Source organism: Notamacropus eugenii, chromosome 6 (assembly GCF_028372415.1).
Source record: "Notamacropus eugenii isolate mMacEug1 chromosome 6, mMacEug1.pri_v2, whole genome shotgun sequence".
Classification (NCBI taxonomy): Eukaryota; Metazoa; Chordata; class Mammalia; order Diprotodontia; family Macropodidae; genus Notamacropus; species Notamacropus eugenii.
In genome coordinates, this window is record NC_092877.1 from 34,936,205 (window position 1) to 34,960,124 (window position 23,920).

At 42.4% G+C, this 23,920-nt stretch overlaps 1 protein-coding gene across 2 annotated transcripts in view; it reads left to right on the top strand.

Annotated features, from left to right (window-relative positions):
* The first annotated feature begins 6 nt into the window (after nucleotides 1-6).
* RNF141 (ring finger protein 141) overlaps nucleotides 7-23,920 on the top strand; it is a 28,095-nt gene continuing 4,181 nt past the window's right edge. Inside the window, exons 1-6 of one of the 2 annotated variants that reach the window (XM_072619454.1) lie at nucleotides 48-224; nucleotides 5,619-5,856; nucleotides 11,539-11,736; nucleotides 16,102-16,210; nucleotides 19,576-19,760; nucleotides 23,280-23,387. In XM_072619454.1, the coding sequence (XP_072475555.1) occupies nucleotides 11,594-11,736; nucleotides 16,102-16,210; nucleotides 19,576-19,760; nucleotides 23,280-23,387 (545 nt within the window). In that variant the 5' untranslated portion in view covers nucleotides 48-224; nucleotides 5,619-5,856; nucleotides 11,539-11,593. Of the gene's footprint in view, nucleotides 225-5,618; nucleotides 5,857-11,538; nucleotides 11,737-16,101; nucleotides 16,211-19,575; nucleotides 19,761-23,279; nucleotides 23,388-23,920 lie in introns of both variants that reach the window. The other variant, XM_072619455.1, reaches the window with a different exon arrangement.

Genomic DNA, 23,920 nt, shown 5'->3' on the forward strand with positions numbered 1-23,920 from the left:
TCGTAACCTAGCAACGATCCGGATGGGGGCGGGGCGGACGCGCCACGGTGCGTCACTGAGGCGCGACGGGGCTGAGGTGGAGCTGCCGCCGCCGCCACGGCCGCCGCTGTCGGAGCCTTGGGTTTCGGAGCTGCAGCCTGCGGGTTTGGCGGGGCTGGTGCGGGCGGCGGGGCGGTCCCTGAACGCCGTCGCCCCCGCGGGGACCGCGATGCCGTGAAGCCGAAGTGAGTGCGGGGCCCGGGCGCCGAGCGGCCGGCCGGGTGGGCAGGTCCTTTCCCGGGGCCGGGGAGCCGAGGGGCCGAGCCGGGCTGCCTTGGGTCGTCGTTGTTTTAAGAGCCTCCTCGTTACGGCTTTCCCCAAACCAAAACCCGGGCGGCTGTCCCCTTCGTTGTGCGGAGTCCTTCGTTGTAAGAAGCTCCCCGTCAGATTCGGGGGAGCCTAGTTCTTCGCTCGCCCCTCCCCCTCCTTGGTTCTCCGCCTTCCGGGCCCCTAAGTAGGAGTCCCGAGGAGTCCGTATCGGCCCGTTGTCCTAGGGCGGGGTGAAGAGCCCGGCCCCGATCAGTGATCGATGACACTCAGGGAGCCGAGGACTGGCCTAGGGAAGGCTCAGGAGCACGGCTGCCTGGCCCCCCATGGACAGGCCCCCACCCCACCCCCACCACTGCCCCCTCTGCGAATCCGGCCTGGTGCAGGCTTGGAAGGGACCTTCAGGGTCATTCTCGAATTGTGCAGATGAGAAGGGGCCTCCCGGGGAAGTAGCCCGTCCTGTGTTCACACAGCTAGCGATGAAGTCCAAATTGGAACTCGGGTCTCTGATTCCAAGCCCTACACTCTAACCATGTACAACGTGCTGAGCCCTTTCATTTCAAGAGGAAAATTCAGCAAAGCTTTGGTGTGTTTTTCCCCCATAAAGCTAATCATCAGGGGACTTCTTTTCCCAGAGAAGAAAAGTCCTATAAAATAAACTTATGACATATTGAGTCAGTTACAAAAGGTGGAGTTCTTGTTACTATCCCCGGGCATGTATGCTTCCCTTATTACTGTCTCAAATGCCTTTAGTTACAAACCTGGAGGAGTCCAATATACTTTCCCTCATCTCACTGGCAGCTTTATTTCTTCCTCTCTTATCTCTTGTTCCAGGTGAGCTCCTTCCCTGCAGCATGTCATTTTATTAGTTATAGTCTCCCGCTTTCCAAAGAGGAGGGACTCACCTCACCCTTCTCAAAAGAGGTGCTTTCAGCATATAGAGCTTGAAATAACAGTGATTCATTTATTTCCTCAGATAAGTTACCAAAAGAATTTCTTTTCCAAAGATGCTGACTCTTAGTTTCAGAGTTCTCAGTGACTTCCATTTATTGCATTTCGTTTTCTACATCCTTTTCTTCCAGATGAACACATATTTACAAAATATGTTCTTTGTCATTTGATGTTCCATATTTTAGGTGTTTTACTACTGTGTCCTGCTCTCAGAGACTTTGTAGCATGTGAACAGTAATTACCCTGCAAAATGAAGCATGTTTTCATGGGCTAGATAATATTATAGCAGAGCACCCAGTCTACTTTGTAGAAGTTTTATAAAGTGCTTTCTTCACAATAGTCTTCTGAGGTATATAATATGATTATTGTCTCCTTTTTATAGAGGAAATAAAAAGCTCAGAGGGGTAGCAACTCTGCCCACAGTCACATAGTTAGGAAGTATGGGAACCATGGATAGCTCTCTGGCCTTGGGATCAGGAATATCTGAGAATCTGACCTTGCTTTGACACCCTGTGCAAGTCTTGTAAAACAATTCAGCAAATATTTACCACCTGCTGTGTACAGGGCACTCTACTATATGTAGGGCTTCAGGTTCCTCATCTGCAAAATGGGGCTGATAATGGTACCTACTTCACAGGGATGTTGTGAGGAGCTAAGGAGATACTATTTATGAAGTACTTTGCCATACTTAAAGTGCCATATACACATGACCTATAGTATTATATACTATATTTCGATTCCAGCAAAGTTTTTGATAAAGTTTCTCCTGCTTTTCTTATGAACAAAGTTAAAAGGTATGTTGTTGATGGGAGGTAGTACATTCAAGTGCATTTGGAAACTGGTTGGATGACTGGACCTCCCATGTAATGATAAATAGATTGGTGCCAGTGTGGAGGTCTCTAGTGAGTACAGTTTGAAAGGTCTCTGCCCTTGATCCTATCCTGTTGAATGTTTCTGTCAGTGCCTTAGAGCAAGGGTTAGAGGGTATGCTAACTAGATTGAAGGAAGACACACAACTGAGAAAGGTAGGGTTCATGAGAGTTGTAAGCTCAATCATGGGTCCTATCAGTAGAGACACCAAGTATAGAATTGGGTTGGGGGAGGATAGTCCTGTTGTCTTCTGCCCTGGTCAGACCACCTCTGAAGCATAATGTTCGCTTCTGAGTACAACTTTTGTTCTTTAGGAAGAACGTGGATTGAGATCAGCGAAAAGAGGGTGAGAAATTGGAGGGGATGCCATGAATAAAATGGAACATTTCACACAGATAAGAATAGGTATTGGAAGAAGCATAGTGTAGCTGTGTTCAGGTATTTGAAGGGCTATCTTGTTGAGGGAGGGTTGCATTGTTTTTCTTGACCTTGGAGGACACAGCTAAGGGCAGAAATTAGATAGGTCAATTGGAGCTTGACATAAGGGAAAACTTGGGAACAGTGAGAGTGCTCTATAAAGCAGAATGTACTGCCTGAGGAAGTAACTCATTCTCATTCACTTGAGGTCTTGGGGCAAAAGCTTGAATGACTACTTCAGTTGCTGATGCAGGATAACAGGGGGAGCTGAAAGGGACTTCAGGGTCCACCTAGTCCAGTCCTCTCATTTTACAGCTCAGGAAACTGAGGCCCTAGAAGTTCCAGTGACTTGCCCCAGATCACACAGATAGTAAGCATTGGAGGTGGAATTGGAATCCAGGTCCTCTGACTCCAGAGGCAGCACTCTTTTCACCTGGATATGGGTTAGGGTCAGTGGCCTTTGGAGTCCAACCCAACTGAGATTCTATAATTCTGGTCATCTCAGGCCCATGATTTTTGTCTTGTTGCAAAGAGCCATCGCGGCTTCAAAACTAGGTCATGCCAATCTTGTTTATTGACAAGGTTAATAAATATATATAATAATAGTAATAACTATTTTTACCTAAAGGTGATATTGTGCATATATTAGTCTCTAGACTGCAGCAAAACGTTTGCTGAAGTGTCTTGTGCCTCCTCATGAACAAGATGGAGAGATGGGAGGGTTTAATGAGGGGACACAGAGTAGTCTTAATGGTTTGATGTTATCTTCCAGGGAAGTCCTTAGGAGAGGGCCCCAGAGATCTGCCTTTGATCTCATATTTAACATTTTTATTAGTAACTTGGATGAAGGTATAGACAACATGACACAAAGCTAAAAGAGATAGCAGACATGGATTCCAGAGTCAGGAGCTTGATAGTCTGGAACAACAATCTGATTCTAATATGATGACATTTCATGCCCTTTATATGGCCCATTAGTGGAGAATGTGTGGTTAGAAAGGAGTAAAAATGGATAAATATAAGTATGATTACATTGAGTTGGGATGTACACGTAAGAAATACCAAGATCTGGGAAGTTTGGGCTCTGTAAGCTCAGTCTACATCAATAGTGTGTTAGAGTGGCCAAAAAACTGCATGCATCCTAGAATATAGAGAAGGGGTTTGGGTCCAGAACAAGAGTGCCAAGGGCTTGCTGCAGTCTGATTTGGTCATTGGGTCCTGGGAATATTATATTTAGCCCTCAGCACTACATTTTACAAAGGACAATTGGTATCATTAGGGGAGGGTTACCAGGACTGACGGGGGACTGGAAACTCACAGCATATGAGGAAAGTCTGAAGGACAAGAGGAGGTGTAGCCTGGAGAAGAGAAGACTTATGAGGAAATAGGCCTTGGTGCCTCGTTTGTTCTCTCCTCACCTTTGCCTCTTAGAATTCCTAATGTCCTTTAGAGCTCATGAACCATTTCCTAATTCCCCAGCTACTTGTGTTATATATCCCCACATTACTTTGCTTTTTGCACTTACTCATATATATCCACATTGTCTCTCCTCTGCCTTGAGGGTAGATCTACCATTTTTCATTTTTGTCTTTCCCAGAAATTTTATTTATTAAGAAATAAAAGCTAGTTATTGACTGTTTGACAGCTAGACATGATGGCCGACTTCTCAGAAACAGCAGGGAATGCATGTTGCTGAGAGGCAGATTTCAGCTGTGTGTGGAAAGAGTCATAATTAAAACTGTCTAAAAACATAATGAGTTGCCTCCAAGGTACTGAGTTTCCTTTCACTCATCATAAAATCTGAGAGATTATCATTTTACAGATGAGATAACCGAAGGACACAGAGGTAAAGTGGCCTATCCTGTGTTACTTAAGAGTTACAGAGGTCTTAACCCCATGATGCTTGTGTGACCCTGGACAAGTCACTTACCCTCTTCTCAGCCTCAGTTTCCTCATCTATAAAATAGAGACAGTAATAGTGTACCTCATACAATTGTGAGAATTGGGTGGAATTGACGTAAGTAAAGCACTTTGTAAACCTAAAATGATAGATAAATGATACCCATGATCAGTAGAGCTATTAATCACCTGCATTTATTAAGTGCCTCCTGTGTGCCAAATTTGGTTTTTTTTGGGGGGTGGGGAATAACATGCAAGTCCCTGCTCTCAAGAAGTTGACATTCTTTTCAGATGAGCCATTTCAGGGTACCTGTTAAATACACAAAGATTTGAGAGGCACTCACCCCAGGGAAAGACTTCTTGAATGAGATAGCACTTGAACTGAGCCTTGAAGGGGATAAGGGTTCTCTGAGGGGGAAGTGAGGAGGGAGAGCATTCCGTGCCTTGGGGTACAGCTTGTGCAAAGCCAAAGAGGCAGGAGATGTGGGTCAGTTTAACTGGGAAGTAACGTGTAGTCATGCTGACTGAAGATAGGTTAGTGTTGGGTAAAGGGTCTGACTTGTCAAATAAAGTTTATATCTGTAGCTTAAATGCAACTAGGGGGGCCACTGGAATTTCTTGGAATGAGTAACATGACCAGAGCTGTCGAATGGACAGAGGGCAGAGACCAGTGCAGAGGCTGTTGTAGTCCAGGTGAGAAGCTGATTGTGCTGTGTGAGAAGAGAAGGATGTCAGAGACTTCCATGGAATGAACTGGACAAGACTTTGCATATGGATGGAATAAGAATAAAGAGTGGAGGACTCAGAAGTTGCAGGCCTGATGGACTAGATTTTGTTGAGATAGGAATAGGGAAGTTAAGAGAAATAGGAAGTTCAGAAGGAAATAGAATCAGTTCTGGTTAGGACATGTTGAGTTTTAAATGCCTGTGGAACAACTCAGTGGAGAGGCTTAGCAGCCACCTGGAGATGTCAAATCAGAACTCTATAGAAAAAGACTTGAGAGGGGAGACTGCCAAATTTAGAAGTAGGAAGACCTTGGTTCAAACCCCACCCCCTCCTTTCCCTTAATTTTTCTGTGGCTTGGTTTCCTCACCTATAAAATGTGTCTAAGGTCCCTTCCTGCTCTATGTCTGTGATCCTATGGTTCTGGCAAGAGATTATAATTGAATTCCTAGGAGCTGAGGATTTCATAGAGAAGAAGAGAGAAGAGGAAGAACCTTGCACACACATGTATATAGAGGTGGGAACCATGAATGGAGATCCTGCTTGAGTCTGAGAAGGAGTAGTGCTACCTGTGCAAGAGGAAAAGAACCAGGACAAAGCAGGGTCACAAAAACCCAGGGATGCAAGATTGATTGTGTCAGTTGCTGCAGCAGAAGCCGAGGAGGATGAGAACTGAGAAAAGGCCCTTGGGTAGGTTTAGCAGTAAGAGCTCTCTAGTGACCTGGAAGGGGCAGACCCCTGGCTCTTTGTTTCTCCACTGTACCACAGAAAGGCCTGGAGGCCCCTTTGGTGGCCATCTCGGGGGCTTCTCAGCCAGAAGCAGGTGCAGGTTTTACTCAGGAACCTCCAAGGTCCTTCCAGAGTGGAGATTCGAGGCTTCTGTTACTGCAGCCCTAGCTGCTCTTCCGTTGTACCTAATTCTACTTCATTCTACTGACTGTAGCCTAATGAATTCTCAGTGTGTACTCTCCATTTAAACAATTTCTTGTCTCCTCTCAAGAGCTGGAGTTTAAATAAGCTGTAAGTACTCAAAGCAGTCCCCTCAAAGTCTAATTTCATTGTTGCTATCACTGACAATTTTGGTTCTGATTTAATAATGAAAGCAGTTGATTTAATGATCAATTCTGGGTTCAGACATTTTCTTTGGCTACAAATTTGTTGATGAAGTAATCTAAAGTTGAATACAGGAAAACTTTTAATTTGAGAAATTATTCATCTATTTTTTATTTTATAGCTGTTTTTAGAATGTTAATTTTGTGAATGGATTATTTAATTTTTTTAGTGGACATTTTATCATTATTCCTTAACATAATTCTGCTGTTTTTATTGACTATTTAAATGACAACATTACTTTGTTAGGAAAAGAATATATTAGTACATGTACTGAAACCTCTTCTACTTACCACCCACTAATAAATGTGGAATTTTGAAATTCTTAGTATTTAATGTGGGTTTCAAAACAACAGTTGTAGTCATTTCAATAAATACTTTTTGTGGTTTTTGAAATCATTGGAATGTTTATACGATTATTCTGTTGACAATTTTGTTTTTTAATAAGGCTTTTTAAAAAGTACTTCAGAACCTGATATAGGACCATTTGTAGGGAACATATAATTATGACACCCTGAATCTCTCTTGGGGGTAGGTAGTCTTTGGAGAGGCGCCTCAGCCTAATGGAGGGAGCACAGATAGGCCTCAGAGACTGGAAGACCCAGATTCCTATTCCCCTCCAGACCTCTCCTGGCTGTGTAACCCTTAGCAAGTTCCTTAGCATCTCTGAGCTGGATTGTCATTGTGAATCAGGTTTCCTAAATCATGGCCACAACCTGCTTGAAAAGAGATTCTTGTTTTCAACAGGGTAACATTTACTAGACTAAAAATTCTAAATTAAAGTAGCAGCTCACTTGGATGATAATGTTGCACAATTCTCACATACATCTAAGAACAGTGTGCCACATCTCTCAGTCTACAGAATTGAAAAGACTCAACAAAAATCACTGGGGAACGATTGCCTGATGGTTATAGACAGACTAGGTAACCAGTATTGAGTTTGCTTTTTAGATTTTTACTTTAGTAATTCAAATTTATAGTGTTTTCCTCACAACTACTTTGTGAGGTAGGTAGTTGAAAATATTGTTCCCACTCTACAGATGAGACACTGATGTTCTAGTTTTTAAGTTTGCAGTTAGCATAGAATGATGGGGTAGAATCTGTAGACTAGCATCGTTAGGATCTGGAAGAGAGAATCCCTGGTCCACCTTCCTATCAAAAGCCAGCATCCCATCTCCAGGATGATTGTCAGCCAACCTTGCTTGAATAAGTGCAGTGACTGGACACTTTTTTTCCTGAAAGTTCATTCAATTTTTGTACAGATTTAATTACTTCGAGTATTTCCCCCTTATATTGAGCCATTAACTGTTTCCCTTTCATTTCCATTTTACAGGTCCTAGTTATCTTCTCTCCATGACAACCTTTTCTATACTGAGAGACCTGGCCTCCCAGCACTAAATCCTCTCTTTCTCAGACTGTCTCCAGTTCTCTCTTCTGATATTCTCTACATAGTAGAAGTTGAAACCCATTGCTCTCCTCCAGGTTTGCTCCAGTTTATCTACAGCCATCCTAAAATATGGCACCCACAATTGGACACATAGCTCTAGGTCTGATTTCCTAGTCACAATACGTTAGAAATATCATCCCCCTTAAGGAGCTGAGCATTGTAATTCTGTTACTACAGTCTGAGATCCCATTATTCATTTTATAGTCTCATTGCGTATGATCAAATAAAACCCCCATTTCTTATAGTCACTAATTGTGCCTCCACCAGGCTGCCCTTACCTGCACTTGTTAGTACACATAAATGGATGACTTTTCATTTCTCCATTACATTTCATCCTTCCCTCCTAGCATCATGTACAAATTTGATTCTATCATCCAACATGTTAGCCAACTCTTCCAGCATTGTGACTTCATGCTTCCTTCCAAGTCTTTGAGCAAAATTTTGAAAAGGACAGGACCAAGTAGTCCCGCCACACTGGAGATGTTCACATCAGTCATTATCTAGCTTTGGGGTGCAATTCAGTTACCTACAACCTAATGTGCTTTCCACTAGGCTATACCATCTCTCCTCTTGTACTTCATGACCTTTGTTCAGCCAGTTGCCATACCTTTGGGTACTTTGGGCCACCCTCCACAGCTGGTTTTGTTGAGCAGGCTGGGACTTTCTCAAAAACTTACCGCTGCTTTGTCTTTAGGAATAGGATATTTAGGTCTCTCATTCAGCACGGACTAGTGCTTTTCTGAACTTTAGGGCAATAAAATTTAGAAAATTTTCTAATATCCTCAATATTAACAGTCTTTCTGAATGTTCTTGGTTAGTCAGACTACACTTTCATACAAGATGTTTGAAAGTAATACTTCTTTTAACACATTTTAACTTATAAATGTAATTCTGTTTGACAAAATTTGCAAACTCAGTAAGGCCCTCCAAAAGTGTTGATACAGCCACTTGCAGGAATGAACTAGGCCTTCCTTATTGAGAGGAGTTTGGCAGTTCTACCGCAGGCTAGAGGGACAAACCAACTTTCTGTAAAAAAGAAAAAGAAAAAAGCAATCAGATCTTTTTTTCTTTAATTGTTCAAATCCTTCTGATTTTTTTAAGAAGGGAAGAAATAGTTTTAAATATTAAAATTCTAAAGTTCAACTATCAGCACAGAAGAGAGAATATAACTTCTAGTGGTATGGGGGGGGTCACAGGCTCAGACCACCCTAGGTTGTGTATATATGGTTCCTGGACCTGTGAGCCTCTGAGCTCATTCTTTCTTAGTAGGATTCTCAATACTTGATGCCCCAGTCTTAAGTTGTCTAGAGTATGAGTAACTGATAGTGATATCACTGAAATTGGTATTAGAAGACTATATTTTTAAAATACACAGTTAGTAATGAGCTTTTAAAAAAAGCTGTCTTGACTTTAAAAAGTCAGCTCATTGTGTAGTTGGATTCATCCTAGCTATTGAAGTGATAATGCAGTGTTCACTTCAGTAGTCACTCCTATAGGTTTAGAAGGATTTTCAGAAAGATATCTAAATTGTGAAGTCTCTAGGCCCCTGAAAAAGCTTGATTTTTCTTTGCTTGTATATGTAGAAGTAGAAAGAGGTATAGGAATTCTGAAAGAAGTGTGAGATTTAGAGGGGAAACTGGAGGCCAGCCCCATCCTTGCCAAGGCACTTAACTGCTTTTCACCTCAGTTTCTTTATCTGTTTATTAAAACAAAAATCTCCTCTGGATTTTAAGCAGCAAATGAGATAATTCTCTAAGTACTTTGTAAACTAGTAAGCACTGTATACATGTCAAGTGTGCTACCCTATTTCTTACTTATGTAAAGCCACATTTTATATGTGAAAATAAAATGAGCAAAAAAATGTTTCAAGGAAAATTTCCAGGATTCAGCTCATTTCAAAGAAAGCCTGTTGGTTTCAGTGATACTATATTTGGTCCTCTAAGTATAGAGTGCCCCAAAATGTAACTCTGATTAAACCATTGAATTAGAAGATGGTTCATCTCTCACTCATTTCACAAATATCTGCTTCACTTAACTTTGGCAAGTATGATTTTTTAGCTTTCTCGTGAAGCTGCAGAATTCATCTGAAAATGAAAAAAATAAATTATTGGTTTTTGAAAGATAGTGGATTTATTTAAGCTAAATCCATTCCAGTCTTGTGTATGTGTTGTCCTAATTCTGAAAAACTACTGCACACAGAAAATAAAGACATTTCTAGTTCGTTTTTGTTTCATAGGAAGGATTGTTCGTCATTTTAGATGATTAAAAAAAACTGAATTTCCTTATATGCATGTCATCCTCGACATGTCCCAAACAAAATACGTTATCTTTCCCCCAAAACTCATCCTTCTTCTAAACTTAACTGATTTCTTTCCAGAGCACTACCATCCTTCCAATTTCCCACTTTCATAGTCTCTGTATTACCTTTGACTCAGTTCTTTCTCAGATATCCAGACCCGTAGATCCATACTACCCATCCATACCCAAATATCCATATGCTCTCTGACTTATCATAACTTGCTCTTTCTATCTCTACCACATTTCTCAGGTTTGTCAAGTCAGCCAGGTTCCAAAGTCTGGTCCCTTGAACAGAATCCAGCAAGGCAAGGACAGCTCTACACCCTTGCCAGCAGGCAGCAGTTTCAGGAGACCTTCACCCCTTACCTCAAAAGATTTTGGGTCCCATTTATTTGAGGGGGGGGATGATGGGCTAATGAGGCCTGGATACCTAAAAGGAAAAGACCTTGTCTTTGAAAGCAACCTAGTCCCTGAATTTTCCCATACATTTCGGCAGCCCAGATCACTACTGCCTCCAGCCCACCTAGATCCCCTAATTAACTTATTTGACATTCCTTTCATTATCTCTCTTGGCCCACCCCAGACTGTCCATCTTTCCTTAATCCCATCTAGATCCCCTAATTAGCCTACTTGATAGTGCTTTCACTGTTGCACTTGACTCCAGACACTTACCACTCCTTAATCCCATCCAGATCCTTTGCTGTCCCCTATCTCACCCCCATTAAGTTGCAGATTCACTAGAAACCCTGCCCACTTCCATTGACTTTACTATAAACCTTGTACTTGACTGGAAGACAGTTTGAATACATGAATTCATTCCAGGGGATCCCAGCAACCCCAGGTGTTGTCATCACTACTCATACAATCACTGCTTCAGTCCTCGTTACCTTTCCCCTGGACTATTGCAGTGGCCTTTTACTTGTTCTCCCTGCCTCAAGTCTTTCCTCACTCTGGTCTGTCCTCCACGTAGCAGCCACAATTATTTTCCTTAAGCATGGGTCCAAACTGTTCCTACTCAGCGAACACCATTAGTTCCCTTTTGCCTTAGGATCAAATATAAACACTTCTGTTTGACTTTTAAAACCTGTATAAACAGGCTCCAGCCTACATTTGCAGCCTTATTACACATTCCTCCCCTTCTCACTGTCTTTAAAGCTAGCTAAACTGGCCTTCTGTTTCTCACACTTGATTCTCCATCTCCTATCTGTGTACCTTTGTATCCTCCTCCTTTGTCTCCCAACCTCTGCCTTAGAGAATTTCTTACTTCCTTCTAGACTGAGCTCAAGGATTATCTTCAACTCAAGTTTTTCCCGATGTCCTTAATGTATGTATGTGTGTATGTGTGCACACACATGTGTGCAAACATGAGACTGTGAGGACATGGGCTTTCATTTTTGTTTTCCTATCCCTCTCCCCTTGCACTGTGCCTGGCACATATCAGAGGCCTAATAAATGTTGCTTGCTTGCTTGCTTGATTACATAAAGGTAACTTTTACATATGTGTGTGTACTTCACAGAAACGCCACGTGTGAATGAAACACCACTTTTACTGGATTTTGAATTGCATTCACCATGGGACAGCAAATTTCTGATCAGACGCAAATGGTGATAAACAAGTTACCTGAAAAAGTTACCAAACACATCTCTCTGTTTCGAGAAAGTGGTTCTCTTACCTATGAGGAATTTCTGGGGAGAGTAGCAGAACTGAATGATGTGTAAGATTCCATTTTTTTCATTTCATTTTCCTCTTAGTATTTATGCTCCCATGTAATGGCTGTATGATAGATGATCCAAGATGCTCTTTTCTGAAGAACAAAAACATTGTTTAATTGCAACATATTTTTAATATCCATTAATTAGTGAATGTGATGTAATGTGCAAAACATTCTACCTAGTCATGTAAGAAAAATTCATCGAGATCTGGGAAAGCTGTGGTATGTGGGAGAAAGGGCATTGATAATAATTTAGAGCTACAAGAGATTGTAGAGGTGAGTCACAGAGTCCAAGCCCTGACCTGAGACCCAGAGGGATTGTGGGACTTGTGCTAAGATCACACAGGCCATCAGTGGCACTGCTAGGCTTCCCTTGGCCTCCACTGGGAGGGTCACTGCACTGGGCTAGCATCCCTGGGACCTGGGGGGAGCATTTCAACTCCTGGGCCTTGACTTCTGCTGGGAAACCAGGATTTGGGATTAGATGAGTTCCATTGTCTCTTAATTAGTTCATTAGATGGCATGGGAAAGGTTGCCTCAACTCACAAAGAACTTGAAGAAATTGAAATAGATGGTATATATATGAATAGACTTGAAATAGATTTTGTATGCAAGTGTATCAACAAATGCAAATTAATATTAGCATAAACTGACTCTGATTGGCTGGAAGTTGAGAGTTTCCCTATTCCCTATTAAATTGTAAGTCTAAATTTTAAAAATAAAGAATAACTTTAGTACTGAATACAAGTGCCAGAGAGGTAGCAGCCACTTAGTGCACTGACTTCAAAACCCATAATGAGGCCTCTGTGCATTAACCAACTCAGTTGATTATACAAGATCCCCATACATATACATTTGTTTACTGGCTTGCTACTTGGTAGATGTACTTTAAGAAATATCAGTAAGGGGCAGCTAGGTGGCACAGTGGATAGAGCATTGACCCTGGAGTTAGGAGGACTAGAGTTAAATTTGACCTCAAACACTTGACACTTATTAGCTGTATGACCCTGGGCAAGTCACTTAACCCTAATTGCCTCACCCCCAAAAAATCAATAAAATAAGACCTGACATCATAATTTCCATGTAATTTTTTTCCCAACTAACTGAAATCTGTCCTTTTAAACACCAAATTGTTTTTGGATAGAAAATCTTCCTAAAATAATATTCTTCTATGCCTTTTAAAATGTATTGACCCTCAGGAGCTGTTGAGGTTTTTAGGACTATTTACCTATGTACTAGATAGCTCTAGACTGAATTTTACCATTTTTTTCTCTTCTCAAGCACATAGGTGCCATCACCTGACCCATATTGCTGTAATCGTTACTTGTTCATGCCTTTACCAGCACCTGACTTTTAAATTTAATACATCTCATCAACTATGACGCAGAAAACTAGCTGAGTTTCTTAGAATTGTGCCTAAAATGGAGAGGTGATCTGGGGGCCTCTCCCATGAGTCAAGTTTGGGGTTAGCATTGCCTTTGACTTAGAATTCCCCCTGCTTCACCTTTTTGCCTTCCTTTCCCATGTCTTGCCTATTTTCTGTACAGTTGAGGTTGCTAGATAGTGAATTCCTTTGCAAGTATTGTAATTTTGTAGGCATATTTAGTGGGCATAAGGAAAGAACGCTTTAGAAATCAAACACGCTAACGAGAATGCTTTGAAGTCCTAGACACCTTTGATCTTCCATTTGTATTCTGTCCACATGAGCAGTAATTAGGGCGCTTCCCACAGTTTGGGAACTTTTCACAGTTAGAATGTCTTTATGTACAGTGCTTAAAGACGAGGCCCCCAAGGTGTGCGTCCCGCCTGCTGAAGGTGATCAGTCACAGGTGCAGTCTTTTATAGCCTTCGAAGGCATAGATGTAAATCCCTTCCAGTGTGTAGAAAGCCTTGGCCTTGGGGCACAAAGGGGAAGAAAGATAAAATAAGTTGTGTCTAGTCTTCTGAAGATGTTCGTCAGCTGAACTTCATACTTATGACATGGGTGACATCCACCGAGAAGTGACTTGGTTTTCTGGAGCAGAGGAGGTCTGGTCACACAAAACCCCTTTCCTTAGGACTCAGTGTTCCACCAGTCCAAGGTTGTCTGAGGACTGACTGTAAGGTTAAACCAGCTAGAAGCAACTCTAGCTGGACTGCCAGGCCTGCCTTCTTTTCCACTGACAGACTATGTTACCTGGGCTCGGCTCCTTACTTTTGATGGCCTCGTTTCTCTTGGCTGTGCCGTAGACTGTGTGATGCCTACAGTTTGCTAATTAGTCATGATAAAGGGTAAATGCAATTGTGGAGGGCCTTTCAGGGTATTTCTCTTTGGAAGTAAGTACTTTTTAGATCAAGACCTGTCCTTTCAGTTGTTGCTAAAGGCACATTCACCTTCATCATCAAAGTCTGATACTGTCACTTCTCACAGAAAGGCAGCCTTATACAGTGGATGGAAACTCAGGTTCAGGTCCCATCTAGGATTCATACTGACTGTGTGACCCTGGGCAAGTCACATAACCTCTCAGCACTCTAGGAAGTTGGTTTTTTTAAACAAATTAATTATTTTTGGTTTTCAACATTCACTTCCATAAGTTTTAAATTTTCTCCGTCTCCCTCCCCTCCCTAAGATGCTAGTACAATCTGATATAGACTCCACATATACATTCTTATTAAACATATTTTCACATTAGTCATGTTGTATAGAAGAATTAGAACATATGGAGCGAACCGTGAAAAAGAAAAAACAAAAGGAAACAAAACAAAAAAAGGCAGCAAATAGTATCCTTCAGTCTGTATTCAGACTCCACGTTTCTTTCTATGGAAGTGCATGGCATTTGCCATCATGAGGCTTTTGGAGTTGTTTTAGGTCCTTGCATTGCTGAGAAGAGTTAAATCTATAAAACTTAGTCACTGCAGAATATGGCTGTTAATGTGTACAATGTTCTCCTGGTTCTGCTCACTTCACTCAGCATCAGTTCATGTAGGTCTTTCTAGGTTTTTCTGCAGTCTGCCTGCTCATCATTTCTAATAGCACAGTAGTATTCCATCATATTCATATACCACAACTTGTTCAGCCATTCCCCAATTGATGGGCATCCCCTCAATTTTCAGTTCTTGGCCACCACAAAAAGAGCTGCTGTAAATATTCTTGTACATATGAGTCCTGTCTCCATTTGTATGATCTCTTTGGGATGCAGCCCTAGAAGCGATATTGCTGGGTCAGAGGGTATTTTTTGTAGCCCTTTGGGCAGAGTTCCAAATTGCTCTCCAGAATGGCTGAGTCAGCTCACAACTCCACCAACAGCACGTTAGTGTTCCAACTCTCCCACGTCTTCTCCAGCATTTTTAATTGTCTCTGGGAAATTCTTTTTAAGTTGCGAGTCTATATTAGTAGTTTCCTTACCTGAGAATTTCATATACCAATGAAATCACAGCTCCAGTCCCTACCTCACCCCATTTTCACATTAAAGTAACGTAACCAATGGAGAAGGGCATATTCTTAAAAAGTTGCTCCAAGTTACTTTGTTTCACTGGCTCTAACCTCTTATTAGGATACAAATAAAGTCAAGGCAAGTCCTGGCTCCTGCTAGGTATAATGAAGTCAAGAGGTTTGGGTTAAGCTTTTTTTGGCTTTGTTGGAAACACTGCTGGGGCTGGGGGTAGGAGGTGCATTTTCTCCACTGAAAGCAGTACACACAACTTGGGAACATGAAGAGTTCAGTTTTTCTGTTGTTTTTAAAAATAGTTTTTGCACTTCTTCAGCTTTTGAAGTTTTTACTAGTTTTAAAACTAGTTTTTACTAGCTGTTGGTGTGACCACGTCACCTTCACTGCTCAGTGAGCAGCAGTGGCTCCCTATTTTCTCAGGATCTAAGATAAAGTCCTCCACTTCCTACCTTTCTAGTTTTCACACTCAACTGTTCTCTGCATGCTTTGTGATCTGGCTGCAGTAGTCTGCTTGCAGGGTTTCCAATGCTACATTCATCTTCCCTCCTTGTGTGCTTGCACTTGGCTGCCCCCTCGCCCCTACTTTGGAGTTTCCATGACTTTCTTCACAATTCAGCTCAAATCCTACCTTTTGCAGGAGGTCTTAATCCTGCAAAGGACCTGACAGGTTTGCAGCTGGTCCCCCTAGCTGATTGTGCCTTCCCTTCTAGTTACCCTGCAATACACCTTGTTATTTTTATGCTGCCCCGTCCAAGAGAATGTGCCTCTCTTTATCTCCCCAGCACTTAGAGCACACTGCCTGACTTACAGCAGACACTCAAGAACTGCTTCTTGATGGACTGAAGGATTTAAAAAACAATCAAAGTTAGGTACAACTAAAAAGAATTTACAAAAGTGAATTCTGTTTTGGATTTTCATAGCAAAATTCATTCTTTTTCAGAACTGCAAAAGTGGCTTCTGGCCAAGAAAAACACCTTCTGTTTGAGGTACAGCCAGGATCTGATTCCTCTGCCCTTTGGAAGGTACTCGTACGAGTGGTGTGTACCAAGGTGAGAGTCACAGGCATTTCCCTCACGTTAACTTTAAAGCAGGCTCACAGGGTGCATTCCAGTTCATTGTTGGGGCAGTTTTCATTCTTACCAACAAGACTTGCTCCAGTGCCTTAGTGATACATCAAGGACCTTCTTGTCCTTCCATAGTAATTTAGGCTTGACTTCCTTTTCCTTGCTTGAGTCCCCAAGTGTAATCACTCTAGTAGGTAACAAACTGACTCCAAAACTTTACTTAAACTCAATTATTTGCCATTTTTAAATTGTAACATATTTGAATCCTTAAACTAAGTCATTATCCACCTACTCTTCTAGTTCTTATCATTGTTAAGTGGCCTTCATAAGGCACCTCTGCCAAAAAGGACTCTGTAATCCCAGCATTTGCAGAAAAATCTAGCTAGCCTTATTGTCTTCTACAGGGAGGTAAGCTTGGGAGATTTTCTCTCAAAAGATGGATTATAGTGAACATTCAAACAGCATGCCATATATTCTTAATATATTGATCCCTGTAAAAGTTTAAATGGCAAGAAAGTTGATTTGGGTAACTTAATCAGAATTAAAAAGCTTTATCCAATTCCCTGTTTCAGCCTCAGTAATAATAAACTTTAGAGAAGACCTCAAAGGACAAAGACAAAGGAGTAGTGGTGATTCCTCACTTGGGCAGATGCCCATAGCTATGAGCCCTATTCATTTCTAACTGACGAGGCTAAAATCTTAATTGCAACTGCCGGAAATTTATTTGCCGTCTTGACAGTACTGTCGCCATGATGTCTGTTGAGGAGCAGCTGACCCTTGCGGCGTTAGGTTTACAATGTGATCAGTGCTTACAATCAGATTAGGGAATGTGCAGAGCACAGTTTAATACCTTTCAGCTGAATTTGTCTGTATAGAAAATTGGATTAGCTGATAGGAAAGTCCAGCGTTTTGAGGCCAAACATACTGACTGACGTTTATTATTTACCATTGTTTATCAGCCCAGGTACCGTTATGACTTCATGGAGTATGAGGATGTTACATGCCCTGGTAACAGATATACTAACAGGACTCAAACAAAATAGCTTACAAGCTTATCCCAGACCGTGTTATTATCTCCTCAACACTAATATTTTACACCAACTATTTTTTTTCCCATTTTTTGGTCTCTGGTGGATTCGGGTGTTGAGGCTATTAAATTCATAAATGATTCATGATGTATTTGTAACGTCCAGAATAACTGTGGCCCTTTCTGGCCGTGGTGGGTATTTTTTGCAAAGAAATGAAACAGAGAAAACATCATTCCCAACACCCCTTAAAGGCCAGCGTACAGCGCTCCTTCTCTGAAGTGGTTTTACTCTGTATTCAAGGCTTGTTGAGGGTCTTTTGGAAATGTGTACAGGTGAATTTAGGACACTGTAATGCTAGTCCCCAAGGGGGGAAATGAGTTCTCTGTTAATTTCATACATACCTTCATTCTGGGTATATGGGGTGACTAGTTCCTCTGGTGTCAGGGCTTGCTGAGTCCTTTTCAGGGTCACTCATCCATCTTTGGTGCCCACCTGGCATTTACCTGTGATTCTGAGAAACTGTAGCATGTTCAGTGACCACACCCTGCTAAAACCGTCTCAGCAGATGGGCTAGACCAAGCTGAGGGTAACAGACAGGCCTCAAACTTATTCGTGAGTTAGGGAGTTGTATATTCCAAGCAAGTGAAGACTTCCCCTGCAGGACGAGCGTATGAGCACAGGTTGTTCCAGCGGCTACAGGCAAATGAAGCAAGTGCTGTGGAGCCCTTAGAACTTGGTCAGGCATAGAAAATGCCACGGTCATCCACTACATCCTGGGCCATCACCAGTAATTCTGACTTTTGTCTTGCCACTGGACTCTGAGGACTCTGGAAGAGAGAGTGAGGCTAACAACTTTGTGTAACTCTACCTCATGTAAATCCAATTCATAGGCAAGTCAAGACATCACCCTGTGATGTCACACACAACAGCTTTCACTCTAAGCAACTGAATTAGAGTGAAGCCTGCCTGCAGTTGTCTCAATTTGTACTGTCTAAAATTCCTTTCCTTTCCTTTCTTTATTTTATTTCTCCCAGAGTGAGGGGGGAAAAATGGCAATTTGTAATCTCTGAATGTTCTCAGAGTACTTTTATTTATATAGTTTTAGTGCACTGCTTTTTCAGTATATGCTTCTCTTTAGCAAATACTAAGCATAATAGGGGCAGGTAGGTGGTGCAGTGGATAGAGCACCAGTGCAGGAGTCAGGAGGACCTGAGTTCAAATGTCACCTCAGACACTTGACACTCACTAGCTGTGTGACCTTGGGCAAGTCACTTAACCCCAATTGCCTTATCCTGGGCTGTCTCCAGTCATCCTGATGAATATCTGGTGACTGGATGCAGATGGCTGTGGAAGAGAAGTGAGGCTGGTGACCTGCACAGCCCTCCCTCACTCAGAACAAAGTTAAGTGCAAGTCATGTCATTATTTTTCGGATGGCAGTGAAGGACAAACACACACTAAGCATAATAGTAAAGCATATGATCTAAATTAAATATACGTATCCACTTTCTTTTGATCCCTTATCAGTACACCTCTGCAGTGAGGCTGAAGTTGGTCCTTAAAGACACATGAGTAGTGAAGAAAAATGGCAGTTAAGTCTAGTCTGGGCCTTCATTTGAATCACTCTGTTGATTTCAGAGATTTTTGAAGCCCTTTCTTGTATTCCCAAATCAAATAAAATGTGTGTTCGTCCTTCATTGCTGAAGAAGACCATCAGAGAAATGATGACATGACTTGCACTTGACTTTGTTTTGAGTGAGGGAGGGCTGTGCAGATCACCAGCCTCACTTCTCCTCCAGAGCCATCTGAATCCAGTGACCAGATATTCATCAGGATGACCAGAGATGACCCAGGATAAGGCAGTTGGGGTTAAGTGACTTGCCCAAGGTCACACAGCTAGTGAGTGTCAAGTGTCTGAGGTGAGATTTGAACTCAGGTCCTCCTGACTCCTGCACTGGTGCTCTATCTATTGTACCACCTAGCTGCCCCACAAATAAAATGTATGAGAACTCATAACTTTTATATTAACACTATATATTATGTCATGGACCTTTTTGACAATTTGGAGAAACCTGTAAACCCCTTCTCAGAATGCATAAACTAAAATACATAGGATTAAAAAGGAAACCAATTATATTAAAATTTAAGGGTTTAAAAAATATTTTTTAAAAAGGTCAAGGACCCCGGGTTAAGATTTCCCAATGTAATGAATGCCCCTCATAGAAGAGGAAACAAACCCAGAGAAGGGAAGTTACTTGCCCATAGTCACACATGAGTAATAGCAAAGCTGAGATTGATTGTTGGCATGGTCTTTATGTTTTTAGATTAACAAAAGCAGTGGAATTGTAGAAGCTTCAAGAATCATGAATTTGTATCAGTTTATCCAGCTTTACAAAGATATCACAAGCCAAGCGGCAGGAGTGCTGGCACAAGATCCTACTACTTCCGAAGGAGCTGCCGAAAGCCTTTCCTCAGTGTCCTCCTGTCAGGCCAGCATTTGGATGGGAAGGTATTCTCCTGCCTCAGGGCACATTGGGAAAGGGATAAATCTCTGACAGACCAAAAAAGATCTTGTTATCAACTGTGGACGATTCTCATTTACTTGTTGTCTTAACTTCCATCTGTTCATTTAGCAAGCATTGATTAAGTGCCTTCTGTATGCCAGGTACTATTAGGTGCTGTGGCGAAAAAGATAAAATCATACAGTTATTGCCCTGAAGGAGGTGACAATATTATTTCTGTTGTTGGTTGACACATTGACGGGATATTCTGACTGAGAATTAGGACATGTGTATTCTTTTTGTAAAACCATCTTCTAGTCTAGAGTGTGTGATCTCCATAAAAATAGCCTTGGTCAGTGTCCTGATGTCCTTTATCCTGCTCAGGGCACATCAGGCACAGAGTGTTCAGTTCTAGGTGCCACGTTTTGGAGAGGACTTTGACAAGCTGGCACATTTGTGAAGGAGGGCAGTTGGAAGGGTAAGAAGAAGACTGTGGGACATAGCCTGAGCTGAGTGAAGGAATCAGGGTCACAAAGGCTCTCCCCCTAATTTAAGGGTGTTCTTGTGTCAGAGAATGCCCTTGTCCTGCCTGGCCTCAGCACACACAACCAAGAGGAGCAGGGGAAGTTGCAGGGGCATATGCTGCTTGGTGTGAGGCCACACTTAGACTCGGAAGGAAGCCTTCAAGTTGTTCAGGACCAGCAGGGAGGAGGGAGCAAGTTCACTGCTGAGCTGTGGGTGGGACTAGATGAGATCCCTTCAGGGTCTAAGGCTGCTCCAGGACTCTCCTCCTTTTAGAAAAAGCCTGTCAGGAAGTTATGAAACAGTGACAACTATTGTAATTAGTAACATGTAGCATTTTAAGATTTGCTGTACTTTTTACATTATCTCATTTGGTCCTCACAACAAGCCTGGGAGGTAGGTGCTATTATTATCCCCATTTTACAGATGAGGAAACTGAGGCTTAGAGAGGTTAAGTGGCCTATTCACGATCACACAGCTGGGTGTCTGAGGCTGGACTTGAATGGAGGCCTTCCAAACTCCAAATCTGATACTCGTCATTGCTGCTTTTAATACAGCAGAAATGACTACACTGAGAGGTCCTTGGATTAGGCCTTAAAGGAGGTTGTCAGAGGACACATCTAATTGTAGGATGGTCCTTAGAAATGCCCATAGAAATGGGCAGGGAGTCAGGGCACAGAGTTGCAGTCCCCAGGAAATAGAATCAGCTCCAGTTGGTTCTGGCTCGTACTTACATCTGCAGGTCTGTTCTGGAATAGCTCTTGGAAGACCTGAGCGTGGACTGTTTCATTTCTGTCCTTGGCCCCAGGGCTCAGCCCAGAGCCATACCCCTTGGAGGTGCTGCATAAGTACCTGGGAACTTATATCTTTGATATCCTGGAGAGACGGTTGCTCTTTTAAAATTTCTTTGCCTTTTGCCTCATGCTTCTGGGGAGGAAAAGTCTTTCCAGGTTGCCATTTGACAGCTTTCCAAACTTCACTTTGTAAATGTCTGGAAAATGACTTATGGGCTCAGCCCACAGAGGTCCTGCCTTAATGTTGCCCAGAGGAAACCAAGGGACAGAAGTTGCCACCGACAGGGCCTCTTACTGCAAAGTTCAGTTATCATTTCTCCTCTCATGGCTTCATTTCAGAGTCTTTTATGGGCCTATTCCTTGACTGACTTATTTTCAGATAACACTGTAGGGAAATTTGAACTGGGAGGCTGTGAGTAGCATAGAATGTTTCCCTCCAGCATGTCCCCATTCATCACATCCTGTTTACATTACAGAGACTCACTTAACATTCAGGTTTTGGCTGTACTAGCCTTACTGCAGTGCCAGATGCATTTTAAAGACATTGCAGGCAGGGTTTAGGAAGGACCTCATCTTTCTAGTACTTTAAAGGGTCCTTCTGTCAGACGGGCGTCTGCTGTGAGCCACGTGTGAAAATTGGTGTTGGTTGGTTTGTTCCATTTATATTGTTTTCTTAGGATCATATCACTAAAAGGGAAGTGGGTGGGGTGGGAAGAAGAATGTGTTAGTGGTACATGAGTACTTGCGAGTCCCCAAAGATATCCATCAGTAAGCAGGTACTGTACACCTGCCATGTTCCAGGAAGTGGACTGGGGGGTAAAGATTCAGAGACAGAAGAAAAATTGATATGACCACATTTGAGGGAAAAACTTAGGGAAGAAATCTAGACCTAAAGGTTTCATGCAGAAAATGGCTCTTGATCGGAGTCTTGGAGGAAACTAGGGGTTCAGCGGGGGAGGAGTTGAAGGAGTATATTCCAAATCTGAGGAATAGGGGGTAACCAGTGCGGTGCAGGAGGCAGGAGGTGGAGGGTTGTATGAGAAACTCAACCAGTTTGGCTGAGCCCCCTAGTGTTTGTGAAGGGTGCCATGGGGAGGTAGACAGGGGCCAGGTGCTGAAGACTTAAAACCAGGTTTATATTTGATCCCAGAGGTAATAGGAAGCCACTGGGGTTTACTGAGTAGGGTTGGGAATGGGGTCACATGACAAGGCCTTTCATCAGTGTGAGGAGAGAGTAGAGACAGGGAACCCAGTTTGGAGGCCAGTGCAGCGGTGCAGGCCAAAGGCAAAAAAGGACTAAGTGAGGGTAATGCTTGTGGGCAGGGAGATATGTAAGAGGGAGGTAGAAAGGTAAAGGTTTGGAAACTAATGGGAGTCAAGGATGTCCCCAGATAACTGGAAGGACAGGGGTACTCTTCCCAGAAAGCTCATTTGGAAAGGCTGAGTTTTGTAGGAAAGGTAATGAGTCCTGCCCCCTGACCTCAACCTTCCATCTGGGATAGCAGCACTTCCTGTTGACCTCTCTTCCTTCTAGGCTCTGCTCTGGCTCCTGTTCCTATGCAAAGCCTTTTCTTATCTCTCCATTTTGGTCGAACTCTGCTGCAAATCTATTGCACTTACTTCTCTGTGGACATATATCCCAGCCTCTCTGTGGGCTGTGGGATTTTTTTTCCTTTGTATCAATCAGTCAGCAAACATTTATTAATCATCTCCAGGAGCTTTTTTAACCTCATTGTTTGTAGAAATTTGATCTTTGGTCACTTGGTTATAATCTTACTCTTCTGTCTCTTACCTGAAGGTCGTTTGTCTTCCCAAAGAAACTAGGCTTCTTGAGGCCTGGAACCAGCCCTTGGAATAATATAGTAACTGGTCTCAAATTTTGGTAGGAGGTAAAAGTGAAAATGTTTTCTTCCTAGTCTCCTGTTGAGGTGGGGGTGAGGTGGGGGACTGAATAAAGTGATTAGGAAATAATTTGATGAGTTTTTACCTCACCACTACACAGGTGTCTAAGAAATCAACCTTTTTTAGTATTCGTGTGAGGTACCCGCACCTAAATACGCGTTCTGATTCTGCCGATGACAAGCTTTGTATTGTTAGTGTGCCAGTGGGCAGCTAGCAGGCGCTTTACATAGCGATGTAAATAGTTTAGGTCTGACACTTCATCAGAGTCGAGCACGTCCCTGTGCCAACAGCTCCATGTCCGTGTTACAGAGTGAAGCAGCTGACTGATGAGGAGGAATGCTGTATTTGCATGGATGGGCGAGCCGACCTCATTCTGCCCTGCACCCACAGCTTTTGTCAGAAGTGCATTGATAAGTGGTAAGAGATTAACATAACTGTTAGTTATTGTGACCACCAAACGAAACAATAGGTGTGAAAGTGCTGTGTTCATTTAAAGAGTTACTGAGATGGGTCAGATTGTAAGGAGCCTTAGGGACCATGGAAAAACTGCCAGTTTTACAAATAAGGCAGAACTGAGAGGGCTAGGGAGAGGTGGCCAAAGCTCCAAAGTGGAAGAGGACAAGGGGCTTTGTTATTAATAAGTATTTTGGACCTCTTTTGTGACAATATTGTTTAGGTTCTGGTTATTTTCACATTCTCAGCTTCCAAAATTTGGCTGCTACTAAGCATGAGAAAGAGCACTGGGTCAGGACACCTAGCTTCTAGTCCCACTTTGGAGTCTGTCTTTATGACCTTGGACAGTTACTTCAGAGTCTCAGTTCCCTTATCTGTAAGATGAAGGAGTTGGATTAAATGATCTTTAAAGAACCTTTTGTCTCTAATTATTGTGGTAAATTTACCTTCTTAATTTTGAAATTACCTCTCTTTCTGGTAAGGAAAGAGACCTTTGT